This window comes from Schistocerca piceifrons, chromosome X (genome assembly GCF_021461385.2).
Source record: "Schistocerca piceifrons isolate TAMUIC-IGC-003096 chromosome X, iqSchPice1.1, whole genome shotgun sequence".
Lineage (NCBI taxonomy): Eukaryota > Metazoa > Arthropoda > Insecta > Orthoptera > Acrididae > Schistocerca > Schistocerca piceifrons.
The window spans coordinates 138,508,311-138,527,900 of record NC_060149.1 but is presented as its reverse complement, the minus strand read 5'-3'; the positions used below and the strand labels follow the sequence as shown (position 1 = coordinate 138,527,900).

General features: G+C 38.2%; 1 protein-coding gene across 1 annotated transcript in view; it reads right to left on the bottom strand.

The window, feature by feature from the left end:
• Positions 1 to 19,590, bottom strand: part of LOC124721361 (protein crumbs) — a 357,509-nt gene that overhangs the window by 156,478 nt on the left and 181,441 nt on the right. The window contains exons 11-12 of the mRNA XM_047246295.1: positions 17,569 to 17,787; positions 7,277 to 7,510 (exon numbers count right to left, since the gene is read on the bottom strand). Coding sequence (XP_047102251.1) covers positions 7,277 to 7,510; positions 17,569 to 17,787 — 453 coding nt within the window. The remainder of the gene's footprint in view (positions 1 to 7,276; positions 7,511 to 17,568; positions 17,788 to 19,590) is intronic.

Genomic DNA, 19,590 nt, shown 5'->3' with positions numbered 1-19,590 from the left:
AAGGATCCAAAATAATAAAGCAAAAACACATTGTTCACTGATAACTGGAATAAAAAAGAGTGATTAGCCAACAAATCAGCAATGCCCTAAACCATAATGGCTGGAGAGGTCAGTATGAGGTGCACCATAGCTATGAAGTTCATTTTATTGACTGCAACCTACTGATCCTCACCACCAGCCAGTCGTCATCACTTTCTTTGACTAAAAAGTAAGATGAGAGGCTGCAAGAGGCAGGCACTTTGTATCACAATCTGTTCCCTGGAGGGCTCCGTAGCTATTATTTCTTTTTCCCACATTCCTACATCATGCCATGGAACCCAACAGAATGCTATATGCTTCTCTTTTTGTTGCAGGGGAATAGATGAGTACTGCAAATTTTTTATGATTTTCTCAGTAGGGTGCATTATATATAGCACCTGAGGAATTTAAACACATGAGAATTTACTTCCTTCTTCCCTCAATAAAATCTCACCTGCTCCGGCACCTTCAGGAACACACATAGCTCAGCACAAAAGGTACTAAATGTATTGAGTAGTTATCACACAAAGACATTATTGGTGAAGACTATTTAACAATGTGTTCCCTTGTTTTGAGTTATTAGAGTACACTGTGACAAAACATTGATGTTTCTCTATGTTATTTTAAATAAACAATAAAAAATACAAATATAGGCCTCAAAAGGACCCAAGCATGGAATAAAATCCCACTATCTGTCACACCCATGTAAAAGAAAAAAGAAAAAAACAACCAACTGAATATCTGCATGAATCCCAAACAGACTTGCTACTCGTCGGGTATTGTTACAAGAGTCATTTGAAATGTAGTCAAGCAACAACATTGTATGCAGTTGATTTCAGTTTGAGTAAATTTTGTATGCATGCCATACTATGAGGAGTTTCTGCTTAATGGAGTGTGCCTTCTCAGTAGTCTCAGCTGGAAATAGGATAGATCCCAAATGCTTCAGTAGACTGCCTAATGCTCTCATGGTGGTCAGAGTATAATATTTTTAAATGCTGTTGTCTAGCACAACCGTACATAAAAAAGAAACTCTTTGCATGTATCCCAAAGGGCACTGCTGCTTACTGACAAGGCGAACTCCCTATCGCACCCCCCTCGTATTTAGTGGTGAGAGGGCCCAGTGGACGGCCAGTCAGGAACTGAATACAGATCAACCATGAAAATAGCAAGAATGTGTACTGAACTGTGCAAAAAAAGCACAATAGAAACAGGAACACTCCACGACATGAAGTGTAATGTAGAGTGGCCTGAATCGATAAGGGCGTTATGGTGAATTGGTTATGGTGTTGTACTGGCAAGCGGATGAGCTGTGTTCAAATCTCTCCCATGCCACTTTTTTTTCCACTGTATTCAAATTTGTGTCTGTGACATCGTGTAATGTCTGTTTTCAACAGTGAGGTGTCAGGAAGGGACCTACAATGGCAGTTCATTCTGCACAACTCTCTATCAGCAGTCGAAAGGAAGTGGCTTTCGAACAGAAACTGCAAACGTTTGTGACAAGTGAACTGAATTCTACACCAGAAAACATGCCTCGTATTTGATACATCGTATTAGTGACAGTTCGTGTCTCATATGATAGGAATTTCTTATCAACACCCCTAATTTATACAAATGGTGAATGAATGAGATATGCCTCCTTGTCTGATTCAGGTGTTTGCATGAATGTGAACGTGATCACTCTCAAGGAAATGATGAAAACAATAGTTTGTCACATAAGCTGCAACAAATGACTGTAACAGTTTCACAATTACACAATTTCTCTGCACTCTGTCAAAACGTACATTTTTATCGTTTTTTAAGTTGTGTTCTGTTTTGTTGTAACATAGTCCACATCCGTTTATTTGTTGTTTTCATTTCTGTGAGACATCTATGTGGTATCTCACCTGCTCTAATTACTCATCACATTTACTTGTCACAGTAACATATTCTCACCACATGACTCATAATCTATAACCAATGTATTGTATTACAACTGCCAAGGCTACATAAAGAGAACAAACATTTCAATATGACTAATACATTATAAAATATCAAGTGTTTCAAGGGAGAATGCATTAGGTTCCTCAAGCATAGTGGCCACATGACATTTCTGTACATAATCAAGACTCAGAAGTTTTTATAATCCTTTAAAAGTGAAAATGGTATCCTTCATTCTCAAGTTAGATATACTACACACAGTGGGTTGACAGTGAAAAAGACAGAAACAAATCTAAAAGCACAAAATTTAAAACTGGCATTCTCTGTCCACTCCTCCAGCCACTAAGTGTTTGTTGCAACTGATGTGTGGTTGCGGATAAAGTGAATGAAAAGCAGAAAATTGAGAAATCATCCATAAATAAAAATCAGTTAATTAGGCACATTACCATGGATGAGAAACTATTCATAGCTAGTAAAAAGCAGTGTCACATTTAAATTAATACCTTGAGGTACATTGTTCTCATGCATAACAACCTGATAGGCCATCACAATCTGTATCTAAAATAATGTACAGTGAATAAACCTTAAAAAAACATGAAAATATCTTCAGCAGTCCCATTTGTGGCACTGAGCAAGGATTTGTGCAACTAAGTGGTAACATAGGACATCTCAATGTTGAAGAAAATCCTTATTTGGTGATGCCTGACTATTTGCATGTGTTACAATGACCTCAGCAGGATGAGGTTATCAATGGTGAAATGGTGTCTGCTCAAATCATATTGAAGGTCACTATGGAGCTATGCAGATTGTAAGATGCATACAGTGAGGTGGTTTCCATACATACCAAAGTATTTTCCATACAGCTAGTGAGAGCAACACAATAATAGCTACTGGAGCATATGTGGTTTTTCCCATGTTTGAGAAGGGTAATTAAAATAACATCTTTCTATGAACCAAGACTGTACTGATCCAAAACATCAAGGACTTCTTTAGCATTTCTGGCAAGGTGCTGCAACATGAAGTAATAGATTTGGTCACAATTTAGTGACATGTCCCATGATGCAGAAAATGCCAAATTTATCTCCTGCACTGTGGAAGGGCTATTGTTAACTTTTACGTTGGTATAACTGCAGTCCAACCTGCTTCACTCAGCATTCACTTGGTGATGACAGAAAGTTGTATCCTGGCTAATGGTGATGGTAACTTGAGTGAAATGCTCTGCCACTGCTGGTCTGGAGAATTATTGATCCTCTTTGCAGCATTACAGGGGCACCTCATACACTTATGTGAAATCATCTTCATGCTGTCCCGTACAAGTTAAGGTTTGATGGAATAATTTGTGGAGTGCAAGTATTATTGACAGAATATTTCTTTATTAGTATACAACTGCATTCTGTCCATGCCATTTAACTGGCTGCACAGTTCTCAGCAGATGGTGTCAACTTGAAATTCTGCCAAGTCACATGTCTGCACCATATTACAGAGTGGTACTTGTCACTGTGCAGTGGAAGACACTGACTTCAAAGCTGCCCTTAATATTTTGGTATGGATGTGACATTGGTGAGATAGATGGTGCTTGTGATGTGATTTGCTCATTCCTGGGCACTGTGTTTACATCTACGCACAGTTAGATAACTGTACAGTCTCCAGTTTGCCTTACTGAGGATCCATCAAGGTAACACTTTTTTTCTAGCCCTACTTTGTTAGCTATATCCAGAGAGTAAAGTGATGACTGGAACACAGTTCACTGAACACTTCCCATTTAGACATGTGTGCAATGGCAAGAAAGCACAACTATAAACTGATGGCAGAGAATAATCCAACAGGAGTGCACAAAACAGAAAATAATGATGGAGATATCTGTGACAGCATTAATTAGAGCCTCTTGGTCTATTGGTTCCTGGAAGAACAGGTAGAGGGAATATGTAATGACCATACGATGGACACACACTGCTACAACAACTCTGTCTGTAAGTTCTTAGTGAGGGGGGAAAGGTAACGTGTGGTATACATCATTTAAAAGAACTGCTACTTCTCCTTCAACTCTTTCCACTGAGGTCACCCTTTCTGTGGAAGACGTACCATTTAGTATCATGTGTCAGAAACTTTAAGACGTGTTTCTTGTCTACACCGTGACAATGTAGGCATGTGTGTGTGTGTGTGTGTGTGTGTGTGTGTGTGTGTGTGTGTGTGTGTTTCCAATATAGAAGACATTTAATGTACATTATTATTTATTTGCTGTATTATTCAATACTTTGTCAACTTTGCACATCAACAACAGTTAGTAAACATTATGATGTGTTTTACGAAGTATCAGTTGAAAAATACGCATTTTTATCACTTCACCTCTAAGTATTACGTCACATTACAGCTTTTGTTCAGTTCACAGTAAATATTCAAATATCCTACTGTGAACTTCAGTGTATTTGTGCACTCTTAGGAGGACATGTGTTGCTTATCTGAGTGCCTCTGCACATTCCATAATGAGGGCAACAGCATCCATAATGCGACCCAGCAGTTCATCCTGCAGACTTCAGCCAGCCCCATAGACAAAAATTTAATGGCATAATGTCTGGTGATCTAGGCGACCAGTTAATTGTACTACCACAACCAATCCACAGAGCAATCTGCTTGGCTAAAGGAATATCCATAAGGTATTTAACAAATTAATTTTCCAAAAAATGCAAATAATTCTGTCCCACCATTTGGTCCTCTAAAATTACTAGAGCTATCAAAAAACATTGATCGAAAAATGAACTTCAAAATTGGTTTCCACTGCAGCATTTGGATTCTCCTGTGATCATCAATGATTATTATAAGTGTTGTTGATTCCATTCCATGCAAATGTGGCTTCATCAGTGAACACTATTAATGGAAGCACATGATGAATGTCATTTAAGCAGTGAAAAAGTTCACGTCACGTGGCACTGTTGCCAATGTGAAAATTGTGGACACGCTGTATGTGAAATGGGTATAAGTTTTTCACATATGATGTTCACCATACACGTTTTTGTAGGATACTGGTATATGCATAAAGTCACTGTGTTATGGTAGTAGGATGTCACTGCACCATTGCAACAACATGCTGTTGTTCCTACACAGGTTGTTGAGCTACATGTTCAGAGGAAAAATGGTGACCTGTCTCACACAATGTGCTAAAAACTCTGGCAAACACTCTACAGTCAGGAATTCAATGTGTTAGAAAGTGCGAACAGTATTCTTTTACAGCAGTAAGGGTACCACCATCGCAGAAGCTGTAAACACACATCATACTGCATATTCTTCATTAGTGTACATGTGTGGCATTTTAGCCAGCATGTGTACACACACAATTAACCTATATTTCTCTCTGATGCACTCTCAGCCTCTCTCACTACTTCATAAAACAGACAACAGCACATTCTATGAGCTAGTTTAATGGCTCAGAGACATTCCGAAAAAAGATGCTGAAAGCAATGAGGTAGGTTGACCTAGAATAAAACATCAAAGAGCTTAGGTGGTTAAGACACATGATTGTGACGCTAATCCAAAGACATTAAATGTGTTCTATCTCAGAAACAATTCCGAATAGTGTATGTGTCCACATAAAGTTTCTCACTTAAAACGAATGTTCCTGTCATATACCTGAATATTTACCACTCCTCATGGGATACCCTGTATAGAATGAAGACCACTTTTTAGTGGCCCTCTATTTCTGTAATAATCAAGAAGACATTATCAAAATATGCCTTGTGTTCTGTAACAGCTGAGATTTCCTTTTGCCTAAGCTAAGGCTCTCAGTGGGTTATCTACAGGCCTCTTACTGGAGTGAGTGTTATTGCTCCCAGATGATACATCTATCCTGTTGGAAGTGTTATTATTTGAGGAATTGTAAAATCTGGTGTTCCAATAAGCAGCTAGGGACATGAAGGTTGATACAGGCAGAAACCCAGATATTTGGACAAGGCTAATACACTCAAAGTGTGTCATGTGCGGCAGATGCTGCCTCCTAAGGACAGTTTCACCCCAACAGTCATTTACTCATACTCATCAGCACCTAGCACACACTGAAGTTGAAGCATTGTTGTATTTTTATTAAATTTAAATTATTATTATTATTATTATTATTATTATTATTATTTAACACTGCCACAATCTCAGCGTATGTCTATTTTCTGCGGCACTAAACATGTCACTGTTGGAACTACATGGTGGTCACTAACTCGTGCCAAAATTTACAGCTGGGGAAGATTGGTAACACTCACCTGTCCCATGAATAAGAACTCAAGGTTCAGCAAACCCATATCCAATTGTGACTGATTTACTCAGTTTAGAATTCCTATAACTAGTTTCACCCATTTGAAATTGCCATTAAATATATTATCATCAACAAGATCATGTCCAATTACACTAATGCACACCTACAATGAACCCACTGGAGTATTATATCAAATCCTAAGCGGATTTTTTTTTTTTTTTTTTTTTTTTTTTTTTTTTTTTTTTTTAAATAGAGAGTGGATGGCAAGTGACTTGTAACATAAGCGCACATGTACAACATTCTCTATCCATAACAAACCCATCTATATAGTTCATATCACAAATAGAGAACACATTTTTTTTTAGTCTCTGAAGAATGGAGGTGGCCATAAAATACCAGCAGTATTCAAGACGAAAATGTACAACATGCCATGGAAATAATTTTCCTTTGTATCATTTTTGATTTTACAAAGCATCTTATTCAGTGAGTGTAATTACACTTATTTGAAAGATCTGTCTCCTTGTGAACTTCATAGTCTCTGAAATCAATAGCACTTTGCACGGAAAATAACAAAACAACTCTCATTTTTCTTTGTGGTCAAAAATTTAACTCCTTTTCCTCTGCTTGGGACTATAAGAATGGCTTCAGACCTTTCCGCTTTGTTAAAAAATAACAGTAATACATTTATGAGTTACTGTTTTTATTCTATTTTCTACTTTCCAGTATTACATATGGTTCTCTCATCATTCTTATTATTTTCTTATCTCACAAAAGCCCTGTTCGGTCCTACTTCCAAGTGAGTGTGTGTGTGTGTGTGTGTGTGTGTGTGTGTGTGTGTGTGTGTGTGAGAGAGAGAGAGAGAGAGAGTGTGTTACATGCATCTGCAATAACCAACATTCTTTCCTTAGGTATTTGTCCACTAAGCAACATTTACTCGGTCATGTAAGGAAAAAAAATAATTTTCTTCTACTAATACAATTTTGGCTAGTTAACTGTTTATAAGATATTGTAGGTAATTATATAACAAAACACATCAAAAAAATAAATAAATAAACCCACACTGGATTAAACAGTCTACTTTTATATTAAATTTTTTAAACACACCTGTGAAACCGGGAGGGCAGTTACACGTATAATTGTATTCTAATTCTACACAAGTGCCACCGTTCTCACAAGGCTGCCCAATGCAGAAACCCTGTTCACTGCAATTTTCTCCTCTGTAATTACCCGGACACTGACATTCAATTCCATTTGTCTTCTCCTTACAGATTTTTCCTTCAGGACATGACATGGGAGTGCAGCCACCAATGCTGATTTCACATTGTCTTCCTTCAAACCCTGTCAACGTGAAAATGAAGTCAGAATATTTCAGATAGTAAACAACTTTCACATTCTCTGCTAACACATACAACTGTTACACATTGTTAATATTAGTAATAGTAGTAGTAGTAACAATTTTGTGTGGATCTATGGCCTGGAATAAGACTTTCAATTGGGCACAGCTTTGTTGACTTGTGAGTCCGTAACATTCCCCAGTAACACTACCAGCGAAAGAAGACTTACAGTTTCTGGTAAATCTTTACATTGTTAAGAGGCGAAGGCTAGATTAAAGGCAGGTTGAAAAAAATCTGTAGACTGACCAGAATTCCATATTGTGATCTTTCAGTTTCCAGGCCCTCACTTTACAGAAATCCATATTGCGACCTCTCAGTTTCCAGACCCTCACTTTAGTGCTACATAACCAAGCCTGACATTAATATCAATAGTAAGCTCGTGATGCTCTCTGTGATTAATGGTTCCATTATATTTTAATTTATTGCACTGTACTGACAACAATAAACCTCATAAATACTGAAACTTCCTGGCAGATTAAAACTGTGTGCCGGACCGAGACTCGAACTCGGGACCTTCGCCTTTCGCGGTCAAGTGCTCTACCAACTGAGCTACCCAAGCATGACTCACGCCCCGTCCTCACAGCTTTACTTCTGCCAGTACCTCGTCTCCTACCTCCCAAACTTAACAGAAGTTCTACTGCGAACCTTGCAGAACTAGCACTCCTGAAAGAAAAGATATTCCGGAGACATGGCTTAGCCACAGCCTGGGGGATGTTTCCAGAATGAGATTTTCACTCTGCAGCGGAGTGTGCGCTGATATGAAACTTCCTGGCAGATTAAAACTGTGTGCTGAACCGCGACTCGAACTCGGGACTTTTGCCTTTCGCAGGAGAGCTTCTGTTAAGTTTGGACGGTAGGAGACGAGATAACTGGCAGAAGTAAAGCTGTGAGGACGGGGCGTGAGTCATCCTTGGGTACCTCAGTTGGTAGAGCACTTGCCCGCGAAAGGCAAAGGTCCCGAGTTTGAGTCTCGGTCCGGCACACAGTTTTAATCTGCGAGGAAGTTTCATATCAGGGCACACTCCGCGGCAGAGTGAAAATCTCATTCTGGTCTCATAAATACTGTTCATAAGTTTTGGACTATTTTCACAACGAAACAGGAAAATCTGTGAATATAATTATTCTCATTTTGGATTAACAGTGCAAATAAGGAAAACATAAAACTGAGAAGTTGGTAAGTGTGGAAGACCGGTGAGGATTTCATAGGTGCTGACAGTAAGACAGGTTTCTAATGAAACAAACCCAGGGAAACAGGTTCACATAAAAAGAAGGTAATTAAAAAATTCTACAAAAAGTTAACTTAATTAAATGAAATCAAGTACAAAATTAAATAGGAGTGTTTATGTGAAAATACTGTAATTAAGGTTTACCCTTTCACACCACTCTCCTGTGGTTTGGCAAAACAAGGCAATAATTACAAGAAAAAACACTTTCTTTAGTCTCAAATCACAATTGAAAATTTCCTTCTTTATGCAAGCAGCCACCATAGCTTTACACTATCCAAGCACGCCTCCTGGCTTGACATGAGTGTTCAAAGTCGCTCAGTGTTACCTACTATTTGCAGAACATTTATACACAGAGCCCTTGATAAAAACAGGACTGCTGGAAAGAAACAGGAGCAGCAAGCTTTGGAAGATTTTGCCCACCCACGGGACATTTTTACAGAGATATGTGAAACACAAAATTTGACATTGCCATGACACCCATTACTTATACATTGATATTCATCTGAAGTGTACAGGTCAATATAATGTCCAGCATATAGGCGGAAACATCATGTGTTAATGAGAATTCGTGTTGAACCAAAATGCATGCTTGATAGGATATTGATAAAGTGACTGATCATGAAGAGGAGTAAAACCAGGTTCAAGTCTTGAGCCTGGTACAAATTTTTAGTTACAGTCCAGATGGATATCAGTGCAGTTATTACAACACATAGTAGGGTATCACAGCAATCTTTCATTTCATTCTTCATATACAGAATTTTAAGTTCTGCAACAGGTTTTATTTATTCACTAATCAGTTTTTTGCTTTTCAGACCATCACAAAATACAACTGACTGTTGCAACTGCAGATAAAATATCACAAACTACAACTCAGGCAGACCCAATCACTCCCCTCCAGTTCCAAAACAACATTGTCTTTTGTCACTAGCTTTTTCACAACTATGTCTACAGATGACTGCACAAGAGAACTAGCAGACATTTTGCACAGATATGAAATAAACTTCAAAGAATCACTTATGTAATATCTGAAATTCAAACACGTTTAAAACAGAATTCAAAACATGTGGAAATCAAAACAATCTATGATCGAAATTTGTTTTATTCAGTGACCAGTTTCAACTGTTATCATCAAAATCATATTAATATTACAACTAATGTGTTCAATATAATAGAGGGAAACATTCCACGTGGGAAAAATTATATATAAAAACAAAGATGAGGTGACTTACCGAACGAAAGCGCTGGCAGGTCGATAGACACACAAACAAACACAAACATACACACAAAATTCAAGCTTTTGCAACAAACTGTTGCCTCATCAGGAAAGAGGGAAGGAGAGGGGAAGACGAAAGGAAGTGGGTTTTAAGGGAGAGGGTAAGGAGTCATTCCAATCCCGGGAGCGGAAAGACTTACCTTAGGGGGAAAAAAGGACAGGTATACACTCGCACTCAAGCACATATCCATCCACACATACAGACACAAGCTTGTGTCTGTATGTGTGGATGGATATGTGCTTGAGTGCGAGTGTATACCTGTCCTTTTTTCCCTCTAAGGTAAGTCTTTCCGCTCCCGGGATTGGAATGACTCCTTACCCTCTCCCTTAAAACCCACTTCCTTTCGTCTTCCCCTCTCCTTCCCTCTTTCCTGATGAGGCAACAGTTTGTTGCAAAAGCTTGAATTTTGTGTGTGTGTTTGTGTTTGTTTGTGTGTCTATCGACCTGCCAGCGCTTTCGCTCGGTAAGTCACCTCATCTTTGTTTTTATATATAATTTAAAACTAATGTGCATATTTATAAGGGCTTTATGATGAATTAAAAACAGTATAAGTAGTAGCGTTGATTCACATAATCTGAGAGGCATCTTTGCACACAACTTACCTGTCTCCTTAAACTTAATGAAAGATGCACATAAAATTTATATCTATGACTAGCATCGTTACATTATATAAAAACATACTAAAATTGTAAGAAGCACTCATGGCCTGTGATGCAGGGCCATCGTTAACACATTGTGCTTACAGCTGCAGTGCAAACATCTGAGGGGGCTTGTCTGCTAGGTGTCATTGACTGTAAGAACTGTTTACTATGGTGTGTTACAAAGTCAGAGACATGATGTTTAAAACTGTACATGAGGCAAAATAAGGTGAGTTAAAAATATAATTTAAAAAAAGAGTCAGAGCTTAAAAATAGGTCCACAGTAAAATATAAATGCCCGTTCACAAATAGGTGTCTGTGACATATATAGTTCATAATGAAGTTAATTGAAAGCAGCATTCTGAAACATGGAAAAAAGCCACAGGGACAATGGGCTCGTGAAACAGAGCCAAGAAAGTGTATGCTGTGCAGGGCCTGGGCCAGAAAACAGACAGACAGTGTCAGAATATCAGGACATGTAAGAACTGCAACAGCCTGTCATACAGCAAAAAATGGGTGTTTGGTGTAAATTAATTTTGTTTATTCAGAAATATAGTGGGGTGGTGTTTCTCAGAGCTGCCATTTGTAACTGCTATTTTACTGTGGGCCTATTTCAAGGACTGGCTCTCTTTTTTTTTTTTTTTTTTTTAAGCTCATCCTATTTTGCCTCGTGTAATTTTGAACATCATATCTCTGACTTTGTAATATGTTGCTGTAAATAGTTCTCCAGTCAGAAACATCAAGGGGCCTAGCCCCTCGGGTGTTTGCACTGCAGCTGTGAGCAAGGTAAGTTAACCACAGCCCGATATCACAGCCATGGGTGTTTATTACAATTTTATCATGTTTTCATATTATGTGACAATGTCAATAATGGCTATAAACTTTATCTGCCTCTTTTATTATGTTTAAGGTGCATGTCAGCTAATGTGGATCAAAGCTGCTACCTATACTGTTGCTAACTTATAATGCTCTTACTCATAAATATACACTCTCATTTTAGATCAATCTGGTGATGATTATAATCAATGAAACTGGTCACTAACTAAAACAGATCTGTGAACATAGGTTATTTTGGTTTTCACATATTCTCAAACAATGGACTGCTGTTACCTTTCAGGTGACTATATCACCCCTTAGGGAAACAGAATTATGTACAACAACATAACATTCTCTATGGACAGTAAGACAGCCTGACTATGAGTTCCCCTCTTAAGCCTCTTACTACAGAAAATCATCACGGACAATTCTGAGCAATTATTTTTATATAAGGATTCCCTCAGTTACAAAATTAAGTACTGGATCAGATGCATGGGAATGTGCAGTGTATTTGAGCTGATACAGTTCAAAATTTAAATGCTTTATTGAACACTGTAGCTCCCAATGTGATAAAAATAAATTCACAATGGAGCTGAAAGGCTCTACCGTAAATTTTGTGGGTGTTTATACACTGGTGTCCAAAATTAAAGCAACAAACGGCTATTTCCCCATCCAGTGTATAATTCACAATATAATCATACAAACTGTCAACAGATGTCTGTATGATCATGTTCTGCATGGAAGATGGTATTCCGGTCAACACACAACCACACCAACAATGACGTCAGGGTATCCGCCAAATAAACTAGTGTTTGCCGGATAGTTCCACATCCACAATCGCTGTGTAGACAGTCACAGACAGTGCAGTATGCCAAAGAGTAGACGGCTTCCAGACTCCTGCAGTGGAGGGCCAAAGGAAGAATGGAAGCAAGACAGTTGCGAGCTGATGTGGCCCAATGGCTTAATGTGAATCATTCTGTTGCTTCTCAGATGTGGCGACAGTTTATAGAGACCGAGAAAGTAACCTGAAGACCAGGCCAGAGCCAAACATGTGTGACATCATCAGAAAGAGGGGAGTACCATTATTTGGCTGTAATGGCACAATGGTACCACCTTAGTACTTCACTGCAACTGGCATCTGATCCCACAGCATCCACTGGACATGTTGTATCGAGGCAAACGGTGTACAGAAGACTTCAAGAGAGTGGCCTTTATTGCTGGAGACCTACTGTATGTGTACATTTGACGCGTCTTCACAGAAGGGAATGTCTAGAATTGAGTTGTCACCATGCTACTTGAACAGTTGAACGGTGGGTCACAGTTCTTTTCAAAGATGAGTCCTGATTTGGTCTAGAGACTGATTGTCGATGGATTTGCATCTGAAGGGCATGTGGAACATGATTTCGGGACCCAAACATTGTGTAAAAAGACTGATATCATGATAGATCCCTAATGGTGTGAGCAAGGATTACATTGCCCACTCTAACAGCTCTTTGTGAAACTGTACGGGTGAACTGGTAAGGTTGAATCCCATAGAGCATGTCTGGGATGCACTAGGGAGAGGGGTTGCATCATGCCAGCATCCACCAATCACTCTCCAAGACTTGCGAGCAGCTCTGCAGGAAGAATAGGTGTTATTGCCTCAAAGTGTGACTGATGACATCATTCACAGCATTCCCCGATGTTGTCAGGTCTGTATTGCTGCCAGAGGTGGCCACACCACATATTGAGCACATTACCCACTTGTGTGCAAGTTCGCTACGTTGAAAAAAATGAAGAACATTTTAGTCTACCATTATGCAGGTTGCAGCTTTTTATGTTCCTTAGTCTTTACATTATTTCTACTATACTATAACCTGTTTATACTGTTTTGTTGCAAAAGAAATGCAACCTTGCAAAATTTTGGTTTGCTGTTTTAACTTTGGACACCAGTGTATATACAGTAACAACTAAGAATACTGATTTGGCATTCACAGGAAAATGAAAGCTTCTAACATTGGAAGCTAAAAGCACCTGTTATGTCATAAACATAAAGCTGTTTACTCCATGGTACATTTCCTCATACATCTTTCATTATCCCAATCACCTTTCAAACAGAATGACAGGCATTCAACTGCATCACATCCAGCAATGGCTATCACTCTTACCTGATGGATATATTCTACAAAACAATAAAAAGGTGCAAAACTGTACCCCTCCTGAATGCGGCCCAATTCAACAAACAACAAAAAATGGTGCACTATCACATATGTTGGCAATATTTCAGAGACTCTTGCGAGAAAGTTAATATCTCAAAAATAAGGACCTGGCTTTATAATTACAACACTGCAGCTACACTACTCATGAAATCTTCTCGGGCCTTCATGTGAGTGAATGCATTTAAAAAAAATGTTGCAGAATTTCGATGCAGCCATGCGGATGGAGGCCCGAGAAGATTTCATCACAGTTAATGCTAGGAAAGTCGCATTCATAGCTACACTATTATTCTACAGTAGAGATGCAATTGACTTCACACCACAAAATGGAGTGTACATGTTCATTTTCACGGACTATGAAAAATTACAATCAGGCAGAGCAACGAAAATTAGGTTGTCTGAACAACAGAGATGCTGGAGACTAGAAGGCATCAATTCTATGTTTTCTAAGCACGGTATAATAGAAAACCATTCTCTGTACAGCTTAGTATGATAGTGACACTGCTGGAAATATTAAAAATCAATAAAAACAGGGCACTGACTGTTAGCTTAGTTTTAAGCAAACAAACATAGTTTCCTTTTCTCTGCAGTTAAATTAAATTCTATTTATGTGTATATATGAGAAAACTATATAACAAAAAAATCTTTTTTTGCTCAAAATACATATTTATGATTAAACTCAAAATTTTAAATGTTGTTACTCCTATATCACCAGTACAGGGTGATTATAATTAAAGTTAAACTTTCAAAATGCTGTAGAAGTAACTCCACTGGTCAGAATGATGTCAAATTGCAACAGAATATTATCAGAGAGAGGGGAAAACGTATGGCAGAAGAAAAAAAATAGTGTGAAAATTGACCAATAGATGGCGCTGTATGTGCCAGAATACATAAATGAAAAGATCTGTTATGCACACTACCCACTGAAGTTGGTATAAACACGCCGAGTACACGGCTTGTCCTCCTTTTGCATCTGCAACGTTCGCCATGACTGTCTCAATGCAGGATCACGCTCTGCTTGTAATGCTGTATTACAAGAATGATGACTGTGCACAAGTCGCTCTGCAGAAGTTCCAGACACTGAAGGGTTTGAAAAAAGGGGCTGATCCGATGACTATCGTGGGTCGGGACAAAATGATTCAGAAATTCGAAAAGACAGTTCTTTTTGTGTGCAGGTAGAGGAATGATACGAATTGATTCAACGTAAGTGGAAGCAGTGGCCACAGCAATGCAGGAGACGAGTGGTGGTGTGCAAACATGTAGTGCACAGAGAATTGCCCATACATTGGACATATCCGTGAGCACAGTGCATAAAATCCTACAAAACATCCTTCTTTGCAATCCATTCAAAATTACCCATGTGCACGAGTTGCTTCCTGTTGACCTGCCAGCAAGAGAGACCTTTGCTTTAGAATTTCTTGCTCGCAGGGAAGTGAACAATGATTGGCTGTGGCAGATTTTGTGGACAGACAAAGCCCACTTCCATACGACACGATATGTCAATACACAGAACGGTCGAATATATGCAACGGAAAATTTTTATTCATTTTGAGATACAGAGTCCTAAAGTTAAATGAGCGCTGAAAAATCTGCAGTTGAGATACCAGAAATATTCAAGCATATGTCTCCTTGCTATAGATGAACCTTTCTTTCTGTTTGTTTGGATCATTAATGTCAGAAGCATTATAGACAGAAAAATGGAGGTAATCGACTTGTACCACTATTGAAATAAGCCCTTCATATTGAACATGTTTTTCGCCAGTCACACGAAAATTAATAATCCGATGTGATTTTGACTGATACTTTTTATGCAGTCTCCCCCCGCCCCACCCCCCCCCCCCTCCCTCAGGACAGTTAAAAACCAATGTGAGTGATGCTTTTTATGCGGTTTTTGGCCTCAAGAGACTTAAAATCCGATTTTTCCCATCCGGTGTGATATGACCTTGCCGTGATGGGCTTGCGTAACTAACAGTCTCACACCTGTACACCCATGCACACTGAGTAGTACAGTTTGTTTAACATCAAACATAAACAATGAGCATTGTTGTATGATTCATTTGGCATTCGTAGTTGACCACTATTAAATTATGATGCTTACTATTGTAACTATTTATTTTTGTTCTGCCATATGTTTTCCCCCTTCTCCGATAATATTCCGTTGCAGTTTGATGTCATTCAGACCAATGGTGTTATTTCTACAGTGGTTTGAAAGTTTAACTTTAATTATAATCACCCTGTATATACTCATGAGCAACTGAAATACAAGCACATACCTAGCAGTACGGAGCATCCACTTACACTCTGATGTCTGTGTCGAAAGTACTGGGGAGAAATCCTCATCAATGATCCCTAAACTGCCACCAGCAGCTCGGGTAGATTGGTCTCATCTAAAGTAATTAACTATCTACACAGAACTGCCTAAATGAAAGGACTGATACGCAAATAGAGTCCAAGAAATGAGTGCAGTTAACACGTCAGCACAAAGGTGCAGCTTACTGATTATAGGTAGATGCAAACAGCATTACTGCTGCACATTTAAATGAAAATGAAGTCCAATGTAAGTCATTCATGAATAGTTGACAGAATACTGAGTCCATCGACTCCTGTTGCAAACAAATATCATGTCAGGATCTGTCATAATTAGTGCTGACTGTGTGATCATGCATGCATCAATGTGTGGCATTGTATGACGTTATATAAAGATCAGAATATTGGTTTCAGAGAAGACAAAATGAAAATTGTTAGGATAATAACCAAAGGCTGATAATCATTGTAAATAATGAATTCATGATGTGCATCACAATAAAATGAAAGAGATAATCAAACTAAAAATAAGTTAAAAGATGACATTTAATGCAAATATCAGTTGTTTTAGGACATACAAAAAGTCATATTTCACATGTATCTTCATGTTTGTATATGTCTAATATCAGAAAGTTTGTGTGTTTTCCAGGAAATGTTCTTTTTCATAATTTCTGTATATAAAATATAGCATACAGCAGGTGAATATTCTTTCAAATCAATTTTTCTGTGTTTTATTTGGCACAATGAGTTGGCAATCTGGTTGATACTGACCCATGTACATTCTTAAATGAATATTTTTAAAGACAGAATGTGACAAAAAGATATCAACAAACTTCAAATAGTTATAGTGTACATCTTGAAGAATAAATTGAGGAAATGTCATCTGATGATATTAGAGTGTCTCAGAGTTTTGGGAACCAATGCCTGCCACTTGGCCACTCCTTTGGAAGCAAATGTTAGTCTGTATGCTGATGGACTACTAGTGGAACATCTCAGAGTGGGCTCAGCAGCATTTAGGTCATTAGATGCTATCAAACTTGTTTACGACTGTCATAACAATAATAGCTGAGGTTCACTGATGTACAAGCTCATATTGCAATTGAAAGGATGGCATGGTGGCAGGCATTATTTCCTATAATTTTGATGAGCTGCAGTGTCATTGGATAATGTAGAAATGACAAGAGAATGTCAAAAAATTCTGTTAAAATAAACTTTGTGATTTGAATCATATCTCAACCACCAGAGTACGATATGATATGCATATGTTAACACCTTATAAATAAGCATGGGGAGAGAGGGAGAGAGAGAGAGGGAGAGGGAGAGAGAGAGAGAGAGAGAGAGAGAGAGAGAGAGAGATATATATATATATATATATATATATATATATATATATATATATATATATATATTTTGCTTTTAAGTTTCCCTAGGACCAGTGCCATCTCATATGGCTATAGACACTATACTACTGTATAACGAATCCTACACTAAAAAACCACTTACAAAACAATACAAAAAACTTTCAGGTAGCTACAGCATGAGTACGCACCAGGTGTACATGCACAGTGATACTCTCTTTTGTTCCTGGCATAGCAGGTGCCACCATTATAACAAACATTCAATTTGCAGATGTCATAATCTTCACAGTTGTAGCCACTATATCCTTCTGGACATCTGCACGTATAACCATTCGGCTGTTCAATACATGTTCCTCCATTCTGACAAGTACCTGGCCAGCAAGTGTCGATGACTGTCTGGCAAGACTGACCTACAAGGTGACAAATATTCATTAACCAACATTTCAATAATGGTACAAGTGTCCAAAATTTCAATCATAAACTAAAATATTATAAAAATGCTGAACTACTGGCAGGAGCTCCACATAGTTATTGTAATAAAACTAGCAAAGAACATCACTCATCATAATTGCTTATATGTATGTACGAAATTGCATGGAAGAATCAGTGTGCAAGAAAGTGGGATACTTAAAATACTAAAGAATGATGAGGTTCACTAAAGATGTGGATAGTGTGATAAGGAATGCCACAGAAGGCACTTGAGTTGAAGATGATTGGACACCTCTAATTACAGCAATCACAAATGCTGGAAAGACAAGGTACAAGGAAGGCAACTGGGAAGAAACTTTTGGTAACAGATGAAATATTTCAACTGACTGACGAAAGAAGTAAGTACAAAAATTTTCAGCGAAAGAAAGGAGTTCAGCAATATAAGACACTCAAGAATGAAATAAACAGGAAGTGTAGCAAAGCCAAGGTGAAACAACTACAGCAAAAATGTGACAGAAAAATCATCAAAAGGAATGACTCAGAATATAAAAAAATCAAAACAACCTTTAGTGAAATTAAAAGCAAGGGCGGTAACATTAAGAGTGCAATGAGAATTCCACTGTTAAACGCAGAAGAGAGAGCAAGCAGGTAGAAAGAGTAAACTAAAGGCCTCCATGAGGATGAAGACTTGTCTGATGACATTATAGAAGCAACTGGGGTCACTACGGAAGACATAAGGGATCCAGTATTACTGTCAGAATGTAAAACAGCTCTGGAAGACATGAGACAAAATAAGGAAGAGGAGACAGATAACATTCCATCATAATTTCTAAAATCATTGGGAGAAGTGACAGCCAAACGACTATTCAAATTGATGTGTAGAACCTATGAGACTGGTGACAAAGCAACCATACTTTCAGACAAATAGCATCCATTAGGTTTTGAAGATAGCAAGAGCAGATAAGTGAGAAAGTGCGATTGCTATCGCACAATCAGCTTAGCAGCTCGTTCATCCAATTTGCTGACAAGAATAATATACAGAAGAACTGGGGAACTGTTTGATGAAACTGGGGAACTGTTTGATGACAATCAGTTTGGTTTCCAGAAAGAGAAAGGCACCAGAGAGGCAGTCCTGACATTGTGTTTGGTAATAGCAGCTAGACTGAAGAAAAATTACAATACATTCATAGGATTTGTCAAACTGGAAAAAATGGTTCGACAATGGAAAATGGTGCAAAACATTTGAAATTATAAGAAAGATAGTAATAAGCTGTAGGGAATGACAATTAATACACAATATGAACAAGAACCAAATGGGGACAATAAGATTGGAAGACCAACAACAAAGTGCTCAGATTAAAAAGGGGGTAAGACAGGGATGCAGTATTTCATCCATACTGTTCAATCTATACCATTGAAAGGAAGGATCAAGAGCAGGATTAAAATTCAGTGTGAAAGGATATCAATGATAAGATTTACTGATGGCAATGCCATTCTCAATGAAAGTGAAGAAGAATTACAAGGTCTGTTAAATGCAATGAACAGTCGTTTAAATACAATATATGGACTGAGAGTAAACAGAAAAAAGTTGAAAGGAATGAGAAGTAGCAGAAATGAGAATAGCAGGAAACTTAACATCAAAATTGGTGATCACAAAGTAGACCAAGTTAAGGAATTCTGCCAACTTGAAAGCACAATAGTCCATGATGGACACAGTAAGGAGGAGATAACAAGCAGGCTAGTACAGGCAGAGAGAGGGCATTCCTGTCTAGGCCTTAATTTGA